Here is a 21,063-nt window from a genome sequence, read left to right on the forward strand (position 1 = left end):
TGTAAAGTCAGAGACGACAACTCATCTGCTGCTGCACAGTTTGCGTTGGTCATCCTCTAGTCCTTCATCAGTGGTCACAGGACGCTGTTGGCTGGATATTTTTGGTTGGTGGACTATTCTCAGTCCAGCAGTGACACTGAGGTGTTTAAAAACTCCAGCAGCACTGCTGAGTCTGATCCACTCAGCATTACCACAGTGCTGAGAATGATCCACCACCCAAATAGGAGGGTCCATGGGGGTCCTGACCACTGAAGAACAGGGTAAAAGGGGGCTAACAAAGTATCAGAGAAACAGATGGACTACAGTCTGTAACTGTAGAACTACAAAGTGCAGCTATACAGTAAGTGGAGCTGATAAGATGGACAATGAGCGTAGAAACGAGGAGGTGGTCAGAACGGTATGACGCACTTTTAATGCAGAACTTAAAGAACTTGCATTCACCTTCAAACACTATGAGCACAATAAAAAGACTCCATGCACTGGTAAAGTCTGGTTATAACTAAGCCAAGTGAAGAGTGCATACGCACACTGTGGTTTTGATTAAGCCTTTATAATTACATCCAAATTTGGCACAGGAGCATGACTTGCTTATGTGTTTTGCAGAGTTAACTTCAAGTATTTCAATTACTGTCATCTCCAAATGCTCGGCGTGATTAAGGTTCAATTAAAAAGCTATTTAAGAGAAACAACTCTGCCGAAAGTGTTTGCAAGATAATTATAGACATCACCGCAAGCTGCAGAGATAAAAATATGCTTCCAAAAAAAAAAAAAAAAAAAAAAAAAAAAAAAAAAAAAAAAAAAAACTTTACGATTAACCCTTGTGGGGGAAAAAAAACACTCATATATAAATTTCAATTCTTTTTACTTTAGGAAATTATATTCTAAATGAAATGTAAATGATAACAGGCTGTACAGGCAGGGATTAGTGATCAAGGGCAAATGCATGCAGCTCTGAAACTGGAGTGTTCATTTATTTACATATTTATTTATTTTTCTGCGCATTTTCCAAAACTGACGAGAACAATGAGGCGAAACCCAGAAATAAATAAATAAAACCACCCACTGTCTCCTGGAATAAAAGAAAAGCCATAGTGGAAGCAGAAAGCTCTTTGTGTTGCCAGACATCTACTGTATGACACTCGAAAATCCTGACAGTGGAATGGGGGGAAGGCTTAAAGAGAGGCAGAGCGAGTGGGCTGCATTTAGTCATCCACCAGGCTGTTGAACGAAAACGCGCCACATCTGTTAGCAAGCCGAAATGAGTTTAGAGAGCGGTTGGTGCCCAAGTGGACGACCTTCCATGACACGAAGAGGAGGAGCTTTTAAAAGCACTGCCAGAAATACAACAGGCATGACGAAAGGTCAGTATCAGTGTTGACCGGTTCATCTGGTCCTCCAGTCAAAATTCCTGATTTGGGGATGCTATTCGTAAGAACTGTTGCGTCTATACTGCAAACATAAGCGCAGATAATGCAATGTGCAAACAGTACACAGCACTCTAATGTTAGCCCCTTTAGCTGGGTGGTTGAGTCAGGGATGTTTCAGTCATGCTTCGATGAAAATGAAATCAAATGAGACCTTCAATGACCTCCTGCTGTCTAAAGGCATTGCCAGTCTTTTGGGTCTACCATGGATGGCAGACCAGTAAGGCTTGGCTGAGGAGCCACTTGACTTGGTCAGCAGCATCACATGCATTGCAGTCTCCTGGCCTTGTAAACACAACAAGCAGTGGACCACCTGCTACTGAAGCTCGAGTGACTTTAATGACTTCAGCAGTCCAGCTGAGTCTGATGGTCAGAGGCATGACTGTACAGGATGCACATGGGAGAAATTCAATGAAGCTAAAGCTGGTTTCTTACTGAATTGCTCAGTTCACCTTAAATGGTACACACCATTCATCAGGCATAACGTTATGACTACCCCCTTGTTTCTACGCTCACTGTGCATTCAGTGTCAGTGTCAGAGCCCCCCGTGGACCCTCACAGAGCAGGTACTATTGGGTGGTGCATCAGTGTGGTAACAGTGTATTAGTGTGTGCTGCACTGGTCTAAGTGGATCAGACACAGCAGTGCTGCTGGACTTCAGTGTCATTGTTGGGCTGAGAACAGTCCACCAACCAAAAATATCCAGCCAACAGCGTCCTGTGGGCATCGTCCTGTGACCACTGATGAAGGACTTTAGGATGACCAACACAAACTGTGTAGCAGCAGATGAGCTGTCGTCTCTGACTTTACATCTACAAGGTGGACTGACGACTTTCTGATTGTTTCGTCTGAATATTTCCGGTGGCCAACGTTGTTGGTGCGTGCTTATTAATGTCATTATTACAGGAATGCAATTCAACTGATTTTTAAAACACAATTTCTGCACAGTTCAATATTTAAGACTTTCAAAAAAAGTTCAATCAGAGCAGCTCGGTGTGAAACGCTCCATTCTGGAGAAATTACAGCGTCAGAAACTGTTCACAGTGGGAATCAGACGTCTGAAGAGTTTAATGGCTCTAAAAGCGCCCTCAAAGAAATGCTTACTGTCTGCTGCCTGAGACGTTTTATAATTTTGCACGAAACCTTTGTTCAAAAATACGTTTAAGTATATGCACAGTGGAGAGTCACATGCATGGTGTGCTGTAAGGTGAAATATAACCCAAAGAAAATGCATTTGTCTTGGATTTACTATGATTTTATTTATTTAACATTAAAAACAAACTGAGACGATGTGACGGTTCACTGGTGATTTTGGATGGTAAATAAAATGGCAAGATTTGCACTGCAGGTATTGTGACTACTAGAAAAATGCAATAAAACCATAGTATAATATAGCATAACTCTGGTCTTATGACAATTATGATGTAGAAAAAAGATGCATTCTGGGACAGGGACATTGGGCACTTATCAAAGTTGCATGGAAAATAGGGCGATTTAATCTTTAATTCCATATGTACTATCCTGCATCTGATTATCAAACGTTGGCATTATGTGGTGAATCAGCTACAGTGCGTGAAATCAAGCGCCAAGCACCAGCACCTCATTTACATATCATTAACACTGAGCACCCCAATTGAGCCAATGACAGTGCAGTGCTCGTAGCCAGAGTCTGAGCCGTGAGTGCACTACTCCCCCTATTGACCAAACTTTATAGTGTTAACGTTACAAAGTGAGAAGAATAAAATGTAAAATAAACAAAATATTAGTTTTTTTGTTCAGTTGGCAGAATGATGTGCTTGTGTGGTGTAAAATAACATATATAACCGCTGTATTACTGCAGTGTATGAGATGCTTCTGCACTAGCAGTGTTTTGTATTGTTAATTCTGTGGGTGGAGTCAGGAGTATAAAACAAAAGCAGAGTATAATATGTCTGTCAATGGAATATGGAACAATTGCAGCATTTGTTTACACCGGTGCGCATCCACTTTTGTACTGGACTGACTTGTGCAGAAATTATTAGCATCACTGCTATTATTGGTAATAATTTCTAGGAATGTTTGTAAGCATCTAGGAATACATGTATAACATGTTACGGTGCATTCATAAGGCATTATAAAAATGGTGATAATCTTTATAAAATTTAATTACACTGCATTACACTTTATAGCCATGTTTATTTCACATTATGTATTGTTAATATAATGCATTATAAGTAGTGTTAATAACATGTTATACTGTCAGTTCCAAAGACGTCAGTCCCAGCTTGGAAAGTGTAAAGACAAATACAAATTTTACTTTTAAAAATACTTTTCCAGTATTATATTTCTCGCCGTTGATGCTGTTTGGGCTGCAGTGTAAAGTTAGTGCCAAGCTAACGGTGGTGTACATTAACTTTCCCACATTAGGGTAAAAAGCCTGTAATGAGCTTTACTGTGTTTGTTTTTGGGTTTCAGTAAATTCTTCATTAAATACTTCAACGTGAAGCCTCAGTCTTAACACTGGAGGACGTTTTAGTTCAGCACGCTTCACTTTACTTAGAGCGGACAAATACAACTTATGAGCTCTTATAATTTGTTATGAACAGGACTTATAATGCATTATGTTAATAATTCATAATGCATAATAAGCATGGCTATAAGGTGTAATGCATTTCTATAAATATTTATAGCCATGTTTATAATGCATGTTTATAATGTTAATAAAGTTATGAGTGCGTTTATAGATGACAAACGTGACATTCAGAGAAAGTGTTACCCTATTATTTATTTTATGCTTATTATTGGTATTTTACAGAATACTGATTAGAATTTTGGCTAGTTAACCACGAATCAAACATTTTTGTTCAGGTTGTTAATTAATTATTAGTCACATTTTTGCACGCTTGTACCAGACCTGAGTTTGATTGTACAGAAAGGCCTAAGAGGAAACCGGAAAACAACAAAACCACAGCTGAAATTTGCGCACACTCATTTTATGATTTAACCATATACAACTTTGATTAACAAGGGCCATTGTGTATATTTGCGTTTTTTTTTTCTCCTGTGCCGGATGGCCCCACTCCCCCGTTCCCTCGCAGTGTCCCTTCTCGGCCTGCCCTCTGCTGTAATTACCCCTGATTGCGGGTTATGTATGCCCGCTGTCAGACAGGCTGGCATGGGGCTTCATCACAGACCGCAGCTCTGCTCTGGGTGGCACACATCCATCTATACGCTCTCCGGCTGCAGGCAGGGTGACCATGGCAACATCCATCACCCAGCACTAACACTAACGCCGAGAGAGCTGCTCTTTATCCCAATGCTTAGAATTTGCGTACTTGTGCATGTACCACAAGTTCATGAACACGACTCCATGTCTAACGTGGGCACCGTGAAAGGCCATGGCAATAGCTAATATATGGAGGCCTCTGTAACTATTGGCAGAGTTGTCCACAAGTCGATTCATAAATAAGTAGTAGGTGGTATACAAGTTCAGCTGCTATATTGGTTGAAATTCTCCTTTATAATATGAGTTTTGACATAACCATTATATCCGTATGCCATAAATAAGTGCGGACAATGCTAATGTTCCGCTGACTGACTAAGGTCACATTTCAAATGAAAATTTGATGAAAAATGCAGCAGACTGTCACACCCCCCACTTTCTAGTTCATCAAATGTGAAGTAGTCAACTTTGCTTTGGGGTAGTGGACATACCGAAATGACCAGTCTCTTGGGGTTAGCTTTACCCTAATATGGAGATCAGATCGAAGCCATGTACCAGCTGAAGCAAATTTGGAGCTGTTCAGGTGCATGAATGTAACTGATGCACCTGAAATGAAGCATAAGTTACATTCACACACCGGTACAATAAAAGTTCAGGTAGATCAGCTGACAACTTCAGCTATAATAGCTATTGTGCCATCTAGAATACTTGCTACCCAAACTACATGCTAGCGAAGTTGTTTATTTCTAGAGGGGCCAACAAAATATTATTAGAAAAACGTTAGTGGTTGGTTAGTGTAGTGGTTAACACTACGCTGCAGACTAGGGTTCAATCCCCCACCTGGATAAGCACCCTACACTATACCAATAAGAGTCCTTGGGCAAGACTCCCAACACCGCCTTCGCCTACTTGTGTAAAATGATCACACTGTAAGTCGCTCTGGATAAGAGCGTCAGCCAAATGCCATAAATGTAAATGTAAATGTAGAAATATGTTATGTTTTTAGCAAAAATTAAGTTCCTGCCAGTCCTTGATTTTTTTTTACATTTATGTAACATTTTCCCTCAGAAACACATCGTAACTTTTAGCAGTCTAGACGTCTCCAACTCTAGTCATGTAATGTCCTGGCCTTGAAATTTTAACATCTTCCCTCTTTAAAAAAGTGCGTTAGTTTCCTGATCAGTTGGATCAGATGTGCCTGAAAGTCACACACTGTGCTGTAAGTCTTAACAAGGGCCCCAATGGTTCTGTTCAGCTGTTGCTGCTGAGCTGTGTTTCTGTGATGAAAGTCTACTCTATCCTCTTGTTGATTGTTGTTCTGTGCAGTCATTTTAATTCCTAAAGGAAGTTAATTTTGGGAGCGTATCTAATGCCCAAAGGCAGTGCTGTAGAATTCAACACTCCTCTCAAAATCCTACAACATTAATCATTCCAAACCCCAACAAAGGACACTTCCTGCCAAGAGTCTTCTTTCCAAGGCATTGTTATGGATCTACCTCGCTGGCACGTTCGGAATGGACAGTCGTCCACCCCCCCCCCAACCCCCAACCCCCCCGCTGCATGGAGGTTCAGGGCAGTGGCAGAAAAGGAGACGGTTTAATCTCTCTCTCACACACACACACACACACACACACACAATTCTACTGAAATAGTTCAAACTGTGTCTAAAAAACACCCTTTACTCACAAAATGCTGTCCAATGTTTTTCTGTCACTACCGATACACAGACATTTTGGTCCACAGGCGGAGCCTTATTTTAGCCACACCCCTGCATTTTAGAGCAGAAAGTGAGGCTGCATCCCTGTCCCTCATGGCCACATGGTGTTCTGAGGTAAATGTGTCCCCAAAGTCTGAACATCAGTGCTAATAAACAGGCGTCACCACCGGAACACATTTTCTGAAAATAAGTTAACTTGTTTATGTTTTAATATAAATCATTCTGATTTTATTTGTGTATGACTGTTTAAAGCTCTGTTTGCTAGTCATAAAGCGGCCAGTGCTTTGAGCTCAAAATCAGGTAAAACTGTCACTACTGAAACACTGGGTAAAGTTTTGGTAGTGCCGTGACCGCTTCGGCAGTGCCGTGCTGTGACCGCTTCGGCAGTGCCGTGCTGTGACCGCTTCGGCAGTGCTGTGACCGTTTCAGTAGTGACAAAATGGAACATTCAATCATCTGATTTAATAAAATCTGCATATATTTTACCTCGCTGTTAAACAGCAACCTCCCGAAGAGCTGCTTGGCCTCCTCCAACCCGCCTTCCAAGTAAACTGCCCCTGGAGCGAGAGACAGAAGAAAAAGAGAAATGAAGATGAGATGAGAAGAGAGAGAGAGAGAGAGAGAGAGAGAGAGAGAGAACAATAGAGAAGCTATTACAGAAAAGTGTTGAACTGCTATCAGATAGACGCTAATCTTCATGTAAGACTGAAAGTACTACAAAAGTGTTCTCAGGGGGACCCACGCTCTTCTAAAACCAGGATTATGTAAAAGAGGATGTTCGGCATAAAACATGAATATTAATCCTCTCCTGAGGTGAATTTACATTAATGAATTAATTTACCTGGAGACAGCGGAGACACACTCTCACACTCACGGGGGAGTCAAATTTAGCATAACAAACTCCACATTACTACTCCTGCGATCACTCGCTCCTTCTTCTCTGGCAGAACACTCCAGCCATTGATTTGCAACCAAAATGAGCCGTAATTGCTTCATTAGTGTCCAAAAGTGATTTTTTTTATTCCATTTTTATGAAAAGTGACCCTAGGGGGTGCTGCAGCGGAGACTGGCTCCACCCCCCCGAACCAGCAGCGAGTGGGATGCTCAAGGTCACTTGGCAAAGGAAAAATAACATTGACAAAAGAAGTCTGGGCTTATGTACTTGCTTAGTGAAGGAGAAGGTTAACCTCTTTCTGCAGGCCCCCTAGAGGCCATTCTGCATGGGAATATACCAGGATTTTCACACTTAATATAATGACATACTTTTCTTTCCCCTGTAACTCGGTTATCAGATTGACTAATGTCTCTCTGTGCGTGAAATGCAGTGTGTTGAGCTGCTTGTGAGCAATGAGGGGTGAAAAGTTGAGGGGTGCGACCCCCTGCTGTGAAAACCGTCTCATCTTTCCACAGAGATTTCCATGGCTAGAGAAAATGTGCAGCCCAATTACAGCTTTCTTCATATCAACCACTCCTGTACCGCTGCCACAGCCAAAAAACAGCAGGTTACACAATAAAAAGCAGTAAAAATGGAAAACGCAGACTTGCTGGCCCACCAACAAAGACTAAAATCTAGTTTCCGGTTTTATAAATAAAGCACATTTCCATCAAAATACAGTTCAGTTGGCTATGTAGATTAGCACTTAGAGGCTTAGTATTAATATCATCAAGTTAAATAAATGGGTTTATTATTCTTATAAACTTAAAATGCTATGCTACTCGAATTTGTTTAGTTAGTTACATAATTAATGACAGTTATATGATAATGATAATGTTCTCATTTGACCTACTGGCAGGTTTAGGCCATTTCTGTTTGTTTTTTGGTCGGTGACCAAAAAACAAACAAAAACTGGCTTCTTCTTTCCATAAAACAAGACTTTAAAAACAATATCTTCAACAAATTCAAATAATAAAACTGTCCCACTTATATTAAGTGTCTGTAATAACTGTGTAGTTACACATGAATAACATACGCAACAACATTGTAACTACCGATGATTTAGTCCATGTTAGACGGATTACAGGAGTGCAGCCTGTGTAATTACACGTGTATCAACTTCAGTTTTGCTTAATGTGGTTACACAAGTGTATCATCTATAGAGGAACTTTCCTGTAATCCAGCGTTGAAGTTACACTTTAAAATAAGTGGACAGCTCCTGTGTAGCTGGTACGTAGGTACTGTGTAATAATGGAGTGGTAATTTTGCTTTGTGGGATACTATAACAGTTAATTCATGTCATTAAACTTACAGTCTAAGATAATGGCTCATCTGCCGTTCTGTCACAAATACATGCAAAATGGTTTAAAGCTGAAACTGGTTACAGTGCCACAGCACTAGCAGCATAAATGCTAGCTAAACGTTAGGATCCCGGTAGATACAGTATAAATGTCTTACTGTTGGGGGGGGGGGGGGGGGGGGGGTGCTGTTCCAGTCTGATTACAAACGTAATTACACGTGTTATTACCTTTGTGTAATTGCATTCGAGAGAATAGGCTATAACAACTATTAAGATATAATTACATGGCAAAACTGAAGTTGATACACATGCTATATAAGGTGTGTAATTACATAAGGTGTCCTTCTGTAATCCATCTGTAACAGTGACTAAATCATTACCAGTTGCATTATTGTTGCATATGTTGTTCACATGTAACGACACAGTTATTAGAGACACTTAATATAAAGCGGGACCAATGCTTCTCTTCTGCTTACCAAGGCTACGTTCACACAGGTAAAAGTGGCCCAAATCAGATTTTTACGAAATCAGATTTTTTTTTTGTCCAGTTTTTGGCTTTTAAATACGACCAGTATGCAACATCAGTCTAAACAGCTCCTAAACTGACCCGCATGATGTTGGAAAAAATGCTTCACGTTACTTCACGTGGCTCATCCAGAGGTAAACAATCATGACTGCCAATGAACGCCAGTCACCAGGGGTTTCAGTTTCATTGCCAGAGCCACAGGAGCCATCATGAAGCCTCACTGACTGACAGCGGGGCTCATCAGCCAGAATGGGGGTGTGCTCGGTGTAAAAAGGGTGCGGTCACTTCTTTGGTTCATGTCCTCAAATTCTTTCGTTTTCTTTGAAGCTGCAGCCTCGTTCTCTCTTTCTTTCAAAATCCCGTTCAACATGGAGGAGTTTGGATAAATGTCTCCTACGTTTTTGTACAGACACATTACCCCATAGATGAAGTTCTCAGCCTGCGAAATGACGAGCGTCGCGTTAGATTGACGTAAAAGTTGAAGAAATTCTGATCTGGCTGTTCAGACTGAGTTGCACTGCCGCATATCAGATGCGTATTGGATCCGATTTCAGTGCCACGTATGAAAGTGTCCCAAATCTGAATTGAATGTCAGATTCAGTGGTTTTTGCTGTTTACACTGACATACAGACGAAACATCTGCGTCACGTGTGAGGAAGAAGATCAGACTTGGGGCACTTTTACCTGCTGTGTGAGGGTAGCCCAACACAAACGTGCTGAAGACTGGAAGGTTAATGTGAGAAAGAATGAATATAAAATGAAGTGTTTTTAGCAGTAGCATTATTATTGGTGATACCTGCACACCTGTCAACTTCATTCTAATACAAATATGGAGGTGGGTGATGCTCTGCCCCCCATAACTGACGATGGCATGGAGCCACGCAAACGCTGGCAAAGTGACAGTGTTGGCATGGTGATAGCAATGGTGCAGTGAAAATGGTCTAGTATGATATAAGGTTCATCTAGAATTCAACAAGAAGGCTTGGCATCTACGGTTATTTCACCACTGTGGTTAATGGCAAAAGCTGGGAAATCTGGACACTGGCAGCGGCAGAATTTTCCAGTGTGGCTCCAGTCAAAACAAAGGAATCCCTGGTTTGTCATCGACTGTCTACCACCAACAGGTGAATGCAGCGACTAATCCTTGAAACTTGATAGCTATGCAGAAGGCAGTGGTCCTGGAGATCTACCTTCCTAATCTAGTTCCTACCACAATCTGCCACACCTGGCTCTGGCTAATTAACTTCTGAAGAAGTCCCTGACTGGCTGGATCAGATGAATTAGCGTGAGGTAAATGGCGCCTGTTAGGTGCAGGTTGGCATTAAAGCTCTGAGGGCTGGCTTAGCAGAGTGTCTATGTCCGCTTCCAACTGTGAGGGTCAAACGTGGTGACGAATGCCCAATCGCTCAATCACAACCACAACGAGGCTGTTTTCATCTAGGCCTGTTTGTTTTATTAGCTGCAATACAGGAACGATTTGCAGGGGTTTGGGCTTGAGTACTAACGCCAGTCCATTCCGTTCTGAAATCAATAATCAGCGGGCAAATTGAGCGCAGTGTCGCATACGGCCCTTTTATTTCGTCTAATGGGCCGTTTTGCTCCGGGGTGCGTTGACGCTGGCCTGCCTAAATGTGAAGCGAGGTGAGGCTTTTATGGACAACAGCGTGCACTGATGTATCAGAGATTTAAGGCCAGGGGAGCAAGGCACTCTCAGATTGACTCAATGGAGCCAACAAAGGCCACAGTGACCTACTTGGGTGAAAGATTTGAAAAAAAGAGAAGATGAACCCTTGACGTGGTAACCAATGTAGTGAGTCACAGTGTGTGGAGAATATGCATCCTTACTGACTTCACATAAGCACATTACACAAAATGTTGATGTGCTGTGCTCAAGGAGTGGGATTTTCAGTAACAGTAACTATGAATGTCACGTTTGTAAGCATCTATATACACATTCATAACAAGGCCTCACAAACATGGCTATAAATATCTATAAAAATGCATTACACATCATAGCCATGCTTATCATGCATTGTGAATTGTTAACAATGTATTATAAGTACTGTTCATAAATTATAACAGCTCATAAGTTTGTCTGCTCTCAGTAAAGTGAAGCGTGCTGGACCAAAGGCTTCAAGTTAAAGTATTTACTGAAGGATTTACTGAAACACTAAAACATCCACAATAAAGCTCATTACAGGCTTCCAATGTCAGAGTTTAAACTACAGCTGCCATCAGTGGTTTACCCAATGTGGGAAAGTCAATGCACACCACTGTTAATGTGCACCACCGTTAGCCTGGCACTAACTTAACACTGTATATCCAATATTACACTGTTTGGAGCACCTGAATATTCAGGTCTGAAGCCCTGAGGATGCAGCCCTAACAGCACCAGCAGTGATGAATGAAATATTAGAAATCTCAGGGTGTAAATAAACATTGTATTAGTCTCTCCAAGCTAGGACTGACTTGTTTGGCACGGACAGTAAGTTAGCACTACTTATAATGCATTATATTAACAATTCATAATGTATAATAAATATGTCTATAAAGCACAAGTCAGTGTAATTATTTTTATAAATGTTTATAGCCTTGTTTATAATGCCTTATGAATGCATTATAACATGTTATAAATGTATTTATAGATGCTTACAAATGTAACATTCATAGAAAGTGGTACCGAATTTTCTTCTATTTGAAAAGACGACAAAGTGATAAATGGCTGTGGGTTCTTGATTTAGACCACGGTTTGTTTTAATTCACCGTCACAATGTAATCACTTTAGAGCAACAGGGAAAAAAAAGGAATAGGAAAAGCATCAGGAAAAAAAAGCCTCAACAAGCCAAGCGGCACGTTCCCCCTTTATCTTTCTTACGGCTTCCATACCTATCGGAGGACATTTTTGAATGCCTGCAATCCGCAGGGGTGCTTTTCCTCGTCTCCTGTAAAAAGTTCCGTCGTAGAAGCTGGTTGTCTTCTTCGCCTCTCAAGATTCAAGCAATGCCAAACACATTCAGTGGAGTTCAGTAATGGTCAGTCAGTTGTTCTGAGAACACCAGCAGCTTTTCAAATCTTTTTTGTCTACTATCTTTTCACAGCAAAGGCTTTTTGACAGGGACAGATCCCTTGAGACAAATAGCGCCGAGTTGTCTTCTCACAGTTGTAGGATGAACTGTGGATTTTTTCAGATCTGAAGCAAGAGTGGAGCTTGATTTTACGTTCTCTCTCTCTCAAATATAAAAGCTTAAAGTGCTGTTTATCTCATGGGGACAGTGTTGGTGGTTGACCCGGTCTTGCATGATTGTTAGGAGTTCCATTTTCTCTAAATCTAAATCCATTTTTTGTCATTAAATTCTGAAAAACTAATTTTTCACCATTTTTACTTTAACTTTTACCTTCCTTCATTTAGCCAATCAGACGGACACGAGACAGGATTTTGCAAGGTGTTCTGGGTTTAAACTTGGTAGGATGGAAGTGCTGCTGAAGTAGCAGTAGGGTGCCTTTTGTGTAATTCTCAGTTCAATATGCGAAGCTAGCAAGTCGATGAAAACAGAAATAGTTTCTTGTGCAAAGATCCTCTATTTGCAGTTGCTTTCTTTTTGGACCCGGCATGGAGGAGATGAACTACACAAAGGAAGAAATGTTGTCTTTTTGGGCTCTCCATGATGAAATGAAGCAGAAGTAGACCTGCAACAGGCAGGTATCAGTAACGTGGTAAGTTCAATCCAGAACTCCTCTCGAGAACGAAAGTAACAAGTTTTTTTTTTGAAAGTAAGAATGGTGTAAGGAAGGGAATGGAATTGCACAAGAATCCCACCAAACTTTCACTGGCGATCAATAACCAAATACAGATTACAGTCAATTTCTTTGTATTTCCTACAAAGGCTAAAAACATCCACTCTTACTTGGAAGCCATCAAACTGTCAATTGGCTAGCAGCAGGTCATCAGAAGAACAGGTCAAGTAGGGAATTAAGGCCATACCGTCATGAAATTCAGCTCTAGCTGCCTTCAAAAAGGGAACGCTGACAGATTCAGTTGGCATATCTGGAACAAGAGATTTATTTATAACGCCGTGTGATGTATGCTATTTTTTATTTTTTAAACTTGACTATTTATTTCTGTGATGGTTTAATATAAAAGCGGCCAGTATACCCCAAGGGTACACCCAGTAAATGCACTCTTTGGCAGTGCACAGGTGCACCCTACAGTCTCCCGTTAGGATTCCAGCTGGCCCATGTGCTCTGTGCCTAAGGATACAGCTGGCTGCATTTTCATTGGGTGGAGGGAAGGGTATGGCCCCTCTTTCCCTCAAAGGCAATAGTTTGCTTGCAAGCTTGTAAAGACACACTGGAGATATGACCACTGCACAGGCTCTTAGCCAGTAGAACAGAACTGCCTTTATATCACATGGTACCAACTTTAAAAAAAAAAAAAAAAAAAAAAAAAGGTACGGAAGGTCAAGCTTCAATGATTGGAATCCAATTAAGTAAGGAAAAGTGTGGATCATCTGCACAAGCCAATCCCACAGAGAATAAATACAATATGCACACCATATGGTTCAGAAAAGGTCATTGTGCCACTGGGGCTCTGGGGCTACTATGAAGTCATGAAAGCCATGAATGCGGCTAGATTTACCGCTACTGAAGAAAATAACATGGGAAACATCTTAAAGGGAACAGATTAGGCTCTTTTTTCCAAAACGCAAAAACAAATAACACCTTATGTATGTTACCCGGTCATTACATCCTCTGCGAAGAACAGGTCATTTTCTGAGTGTTGACTTTGTATGTTAATGACCACTGCTCTCCCTGGCTGCCTCAGTTGAGGGAGAAGGATAAGGGGTGTAGAAAATGGCCCTTATTAGCATAGATATGACCGTACGATGATGAAAGAGGCGGTCATTTGGGTGCAACTGATGAATGGAAGCAAGACAGGCACATCCCAATTCGCCAATTTCTGTAGCAAGCCAATAAAACAAAAGTATTCAGCGGTGTGTCCACATGGTATAAAAGAAAACAAGCCTTTGAAGACCAGGCAAGCTTGTTCCTTTGCCCCGAAGTCCAGTTCCCACAATCTTTCGGCGGTGGAAGGAGGTTAGCATGGGCACTCTGACTGGTCTTTGGATATGTATTGTGACAGATTCCTAACGTAACCATCATTAAAAATGCTGTGATTTGCGCCACAGTTGCCCTCATGTTGGCCTGGACCGGGTGGGCATGGGCTTCGTTGCCCTGCACCCTGACGTTGGTTTGTCCCTCATTGGAGCACCCTACAAACCTAGTCATTTCAGAGATGCTCTAACCCAGTCATCTGGTCGTAATGAATGGGCACTTCTCAAAGGCGTAATGGATAACACGTCTGTCTACAGATCAGAAGATATTAGGCTGGACTCCTGGCTGGATCTTCCTTGTATATTTTGGGGTATGTCGCTGGGTCGATCGCCTGAGCTGACAGGACATGACTGAAGTGCCCTTGAGAAAGGCACCTAACCCCCAGATCCTCCTTGGCTTTGGATAGGGCTGCCCTCTGCTCTGGGCAAGAGTGCTCGCTGCTCCCCAGTGTGCACATTCGCTAGTGTGTTGGTGAGTGTTCCACTGCACGGATGGGTTAAGTGTGGAGGTGAACTTCCCTATTGTGGGACTAATTAAAGGGTAACTTATGGAGGCAATTGTGTGCCAAAATGTTTGAGAAAAGATCATGATGTTTGAGAGAGAAATGTTATGGTTTGAGAGGACAAGATAAATATCCATGATTAACAAGATGAGCCGATGAACAAAAGCGCGATAAGAGAGAAGATTTTTCAATAGAATACTATCAGACGCTGTTAGCTTCGTTGATTAATGTTGAGCTATTCATTTGAAGGTAGGTAATGTTAAGCCTCTGGTAGGAAACAAATGGCCTAGCTGCCAATGTCAGACTGATACGTTATTATTTATGACGGAGTATCACAGATAAATCATTTCTATTAATTTGATACTTGAAAGCTAGAAACCATCTAGGTAATGTCAGAGCTATAAAGCACACTAGCCGACTCAATACCACAGCCATGAATGTACCTTGTCCAATTGGCAGAAAGCTGCGTAAGAAAAGACGCCATGATTGGTGCACTGACAGGAACGGCCCCTCGACAGCTCTGATTGGCTGGAGTTTTGACACAAACGTTCAGACACTTAACAGCGAGCAGATGTGAAAGTTGAGAGCGACTGAGGAGCTGAGAGCAGAAATGATTTGTGCACCCGTGGGAGTTTTGAAAGTGAAGAGCGCGATTGAGCATTCCAGTTCAGAGTGAAACCCGGAGTGTTTCGAAAGTACGGTCGTGCGGATTTTCAAGTTCTGAATGAAGCCTGGGTGTTTCGTCGAGCAAATCCGAAGGTGTCTACCTGCCGCGCTTCATGATGACCAGTGCGTTCAAGTTAATTAGCTGCGCTCAGAGCACCGCTGTCCTCTCAAACTGGAACATTCCTCTCTCCAACATCAGGATCTTCTCTCAAACATTTTGGCACAAACGTAACTCCATAGCCACTTAACTAACGAAAAATTGTTGCCCATTTCTTCCTCACACAACAATGAGAACTGCCTCCTCACTTACTGTCTTATATATCCCAGACCTTGACATGTGCTGTTGTAAAAAGATAATCAACGTTATTCACTTCATCTGTAAGCCATTATGGGCTTGTCAAAGTAAATGCAGTTTTGTTTAACATACCCCGCACTTCTGTCTCTTGAATACTGACTCTTCAGAGCTCTTTAGCAACTCTAAACTTCTAGAGGCATCAGATGACTGTCTATAATCATTCGAACGCACAGGCATATTCATCTGGGGCCAGACACAATTAATTAGCACAGCGCTAGCAACCGCTCACATGTGACTGCAAAACAGTGTAGTTAGCTCGATATAGAGAACCTCATCCTCATTCAACGAACCATCACGTTCAATTACCTCTGAGCTCACTACAGTGTCCTATACATCTGGAGTCAGCAGAAAATTCTTGCTAGCTCACTGTGTTTTTCTTAAGGTCGATGAGCCTTTAATTCAGTCAGATCAGAGCTAGCTAGTGAGGCTGGGAGACCTATTAACATCAACTTGCATCAAATCCATTACAAGCAAACACACTAACCGTTTGCTCAAAGTTAACTTCGGATGAGGCTGAAAGGCGCAGCGGGCTTTGGGCTAAAGCAACATTTAACCAGTAAGCTTTAAGCAAGTACTCCGCTTCCAGCTGGGGGTGGGGGGGTTTAGTTTGCAACGTAATCTCTCAGTGTCCACCACCACCAGCGCTCAAATTTCCAATCCGCACCGCCGTTCGGATTAATCATCGAATGAATGGGCATTTGACACTTTAATATTTGCTATTTTGACACTTTCATACATATACAAAAACAAATCCTTTCAAACTGATTAGCCTTTAATCCATCCGATACTTTTAAAGGCATCATATCAAAATCCAGGTCTGGGCATTTGCCAAAGGACAAAAAACAAAGACAAACAAACAAAGATGCATACAGTATCCGGGACTATGCGTGATTAAATTCCTACTCTAAGCGTCTTACTGTCGACAGAAAAGAGTGAAGAACTGAAGAAAAAAGCCATCCCTCTCCTTTCCCTCCATCAGGGTGGCGGCAATTAACAAAAGAGCCTGGCTGGTGCACAGTAACCACAGTAAGCACATTGTAAAAAGCAGAGATATTCAATGAATCAAAGATAATCCTTTCTCTCCTTGGCTTTTAATAGGAGAGGCTTTAAGCGACTTCACAAAGCCTCCCCATCTGTCTGCCTCTGGCTGCTGGCTGTGCTAATCCACACATCGACTGCACGTGGAAATTAGGGCCATCAAACAGCCCCTCTTGCTTCTTGTCGGCTTTTCCCCCCTTTCCCGCTGCTCCACTCGTTCTTTGTCAAGTCCCTGGAATAAATAAAAGCTATACAGTTCCATGCAGGAAGGTGACAGCAGCACAAGGGGAAAAGTGAGGATGGCCTTCGCAATTATAGTGGGCAACTGATACTTCATTATGAGAGGCTATAGGCAAAGGTATGCCTTGGACCATCACAGGCCCAATATACTGATGAATAAAGATAAAAAACTGGAGAAAAGAGAAAAAGTTTCGTAGTTCCATTCAACACTTTGAATAATTCAGGGTTGTAGGCGTTCATTTGCAATGCAGATTCCCTTTACCCCAGACACCCCCCCCCCCCCCCCCCCACCCAACCACCACCCCCACCGCACTGCCACACACTCTGCTCTATTGCTTTCTCGCTCTTTCGTTTCCTCGCCTTCAGGTTAATAAATGTAGACACTATATATTTTTCATACAGGCCGCCGGGTCAAAGCATACTAAATGGGGAGTGCTCCATGGCTGGAAACGGCTCCCAAACAAAGGCGGAGTTGAAAAGGTCAAGCCGGCCTTGGAGATTTACTTTCCGTTTGGCTTGTGTGCATAAACACTCACAGCAGAGTCTGGTCGAAGGTTCTCGCTCAGTGTTTACCGTGCGTTCCCAGCGTTCCTTGGCTATGTAACAAGGACCATATGGATGTATAAAACTCGCAAACAGGAGGAAAATATAGCATGACTAACACCGGAAGCCTTTGCTCACTAACGGACAGCAGACAGCTTTCTTCATGGATGTAGTGGTGGCAGGCGTAGATGGAATCTGATGTCTGTTTCAGCAGAACAGAAGCGGGACAGGGTTTTGACTGACAGGAAGCAAGGTCATGTCTGATGTGGAGCACGCATAGTGGAGGGGGAGGGAAAAAAAAAACTGCAAGTGTTCGCATGAGCACTCATCCTGCCAAAAATTGCTGACAAGTGCACAGAGACGTGCTGTCTTTTCGGATGATAGACGTACGGTCTTCCCATCTCTCGCGTCCTATCTCGCTCGCTCCTTTTCCTCTGCCACTCTCGGCTTGAGAACGAAGAAGCTGAAGAAGGAAAGTGGGCACAGGAGGCCAGGAAAGAGACAGGAGGTACGCAGTTAAGAGGAGAGGGAAGAAAAGAGGACGGCGAGAGACTAGGCGGTGCGCTCCCGGGTAATGAAGGGAGGAATGAGAATGACAAATGTCACAGCTGAAAATGAAATTGTCATCAGAAGCGGTGTTCCCAACTGTCATCTGATCTGGAGGAGACTCTTCCTTAGGGGTGCAAAAACTCTTCAAGCACGGGATGCCTTTAGAGAAGTTTTAAATAGTGTGTTCCCAACTGGATGCACTGTTAACTTCTTTCTGCAGGAATCGTCCTGCCTTGAAGACAGAAGTTCAGCTAGTGGGCTTGTAAATCAAACAAATCAAACACATTTACATCAAAATATATTCCATCAAAGTAATCAAGGGAAAAATGGTTGTAGGGGAGCATCCAAATTTCAGCAGTTCTTTTTTTGGTTTTGGGGAATTTTTACCCAATTTAGTCGTCTCCAATTCCACCCGCTACTTCGGACTCAAAGGTAGGAGGGTGACGGACGCACAAGCTTCCTCTGAGACCTGTGAAGCACAACCGCATCTTTTCGAACTGCCGCTCACGCAACGTCATTGGACAGGTGAGCGCGTTGGAAGACAAGCGCCAACCCCAATTTATGTTACGTCAGCCAACAGACGCCTGCGCTGACCAGCATTGCGTTGAGTGGTGTGGGTGGGGGGGGTGCAGGTGGCATCCTGTCCACCCAGAGAGAGTGAGGACATTTGGCTGTAGCATCACTAGAGATCGAACTCGCAATCTCCTGATAACAGAGCCAATGCTTAGACAGTTGCACCACTTGGGAGCCCTTCTATCGTTCTTTTGACGAATCCAGGTGTTCATGTAATGCAACAAAAGTAACTTATTTTTTGGGCAAAATAACAGGCCAGTCTTTAACCAGGTCACATTACTGATGTGTTTGTTTTAATATACTGCAATTGCAGTTAAAATGGTACCATTTCAACAGCGTTTCCAGGCTTTTAACATGTGTCGATATTTCCATCTGTCTGACAGAACAAGTACTTCTATTTGAATCAGTGTTTCAGTCCACATGGGCTGCGGTAGCATTTGCATGCAAACTCCATAGCGATCCAGTCAAATGGCAGCCCAATTCCTAAGTATATTTGATTGTATTTTTAGCGTATATATAAATATTATATATATATATTAAATTGTGATGGTCTTGTTAGTGTGGTAGTTGCAGAGCAGCTCCTGCTCTGTACTAACGGTGTGCGGAGGAGACTCGTCATTAATACAGCAGTAAAACTTATAACTTATTTATTCGCACTAAACACATTTAAATCAGTTTTTAAAAACAGACCAGTTTTAAACCTGCTGGAAAACTTCAAACCAGATGTGGGTACATGTAGGTTGTCAGAGGAAGTGCGCACCGAATGCAGTCACTACACTAACGGCTTTCAGATCATTCATTAAACTTGTCGCGCAATCTTTAATCACAATTTTTGCATTGAACATTTCACCTACCCACCGATTACTTAAAGGACCATTCCAAATTAAGTGTTACTTAAAAATTCCTTTCTTTTATCTTTTCTTTTATCTGCTAAACATGTAAATGTAAGGACTTTTCGAATGTTGACTTACATTTAAGTGATGCTTTATTAATCCCACAAACGGGGAAATTCCACCTCCGCATTTAACCCATCCGTGAAGTGAAACACCACCTACACACTAGTGAATAGACACACACACACACACACACACACACACACACACACTAGGGGCAGTGAGCACACTTGCCCGGAGCGGTGGGCAGCCCCGTCCACGGCGCCCGGGGAGCAGTTGGGGGTTAGGTGTCTTGCTCAAGGACACCTCAGTCATGGACTGTCGGCCCTGGGGATCGAACCGGCAACCTTCCGGTCACAGGGCCGGTTCCCTAACCTCCAGCCCATGATATAATTCCCAATTTGGTTTTGCTTCATTAAAAAAAAGACTAAAATTAGAAGAAGAAAGTGCAAACTCAATAAATTCATGTTTTCAATAAAAACATGTAAATTCATGTAAATACATGTAAATTATTACTTGGAAAGTAAAATATCACAATGCACTGCGTCTCTGTCGTAATACAGAATCATACGTATGGTGATAAGATCACAGAGCCTGAAGCGACTCCTACCCCTACATTATAGATCAATTCGCATGATAACAGGGCAGCTATGAAACGGAATGCTAGAGCGGGGCTACTTGTCTTTAATGAGCTGGTCACTGGTAGTGGTACCCCAGGCAACATCAGCGCTGTCAGCAACTTTTAATCTTCCACTGGGTAACTAGTGAAGAGAAACTTGCTGAACTGGCACTCCTCCATCTCCGACACTACCTCTGTCATTTCTCATTACCCTATAGATGTCTATGAGGTTCCTCTCCCTTCCTTCCATTCAAAGAAAAAGACTTCAAGAATCTGGAAAAGTCAGAAGAAAGAAAAGGAAGGACTCTGAAATCGATCACTACTTCGAGAACACAGATTTAATAAGAAATAGCAAAGCGACTATGAAAGTAATATTGTAGAAAAGTCCCCAAATATCCTGTAAGTCCACTTGGATGTTTATCCTCTTAAACTCCTTGAGACCACCGGTGGTTCCAAAATGCACCGTGTCATGTTCTTCATAACGTTCATATTCCATGAGCTCCATTCAGAAGCTGGGCGTCGTGTGAGGCTGTCGCTCTTCTCTCCAGTCTAATAGACGGTGATGTCATTTTAAACCCTTATAATAAAAGAAGCTGAACTGCTGAAAGTCGAGCCGTTTTTCCCCCCAAATCTGGGCTCTAAACTATAAACAGACGGCGTCTCTTCAGCGATCTGCTCTGGAAACATGATTTTTATACAATAATACAAAGAGCATCTAAGACTTTTGGTTTTCAGCAGTAAATTGTAAGCATATGGCAATATGTTTATGATCATAAAACATTAATTTGAGGGCAGGTTTTACAAAAAAAATAAATAAAAAAATGTATTATTAAGATTGGAGAGTGGAGTACTTTAAAAAAAAATAATACC

At 42.1% G+C, this 21,063-nt stretch overlaps 1 protein-coding gene across 2 annotated transcripts in view; it reads right to left on the reverse strand.

The window, feature by feature from the left end:
- drosha (drosha ribonuclease III) overlaps positions 1-21,063 on the reverse strand; it is a 241,172-nt gene that overhangs the window by 98,125 nt on the left and 121,984 nt on the right. For both annotated transcript variants that reach the window (XM_037544473.1, XM_037544472.1), the window contains one exon: positions 6,830-6,900. In XM_037544473.1, coding sequence (XP_037400370.1) covers positions 6,830-6,900 — 71 coding nt within the window. The remainder of the gene's footprint in view (positions 1-6,829; positions 6,901-21,063) is intronic.

The sequence above is a fragment of the Pygocentrus nattereri genome, chromosome 13, assembly GCF_015220715.1.
Source record: "Pygocentrus nattereri isolate fPygNat1 chromosome 13, fPygNat1.pri, whole genome shotgun sequence".
NCBI lineage: Eukaryota > Metazoa > Chordata > Actinopteri > Characiformes > Serrasalmidae > Pygocentrus > Pygocentrus nattereri.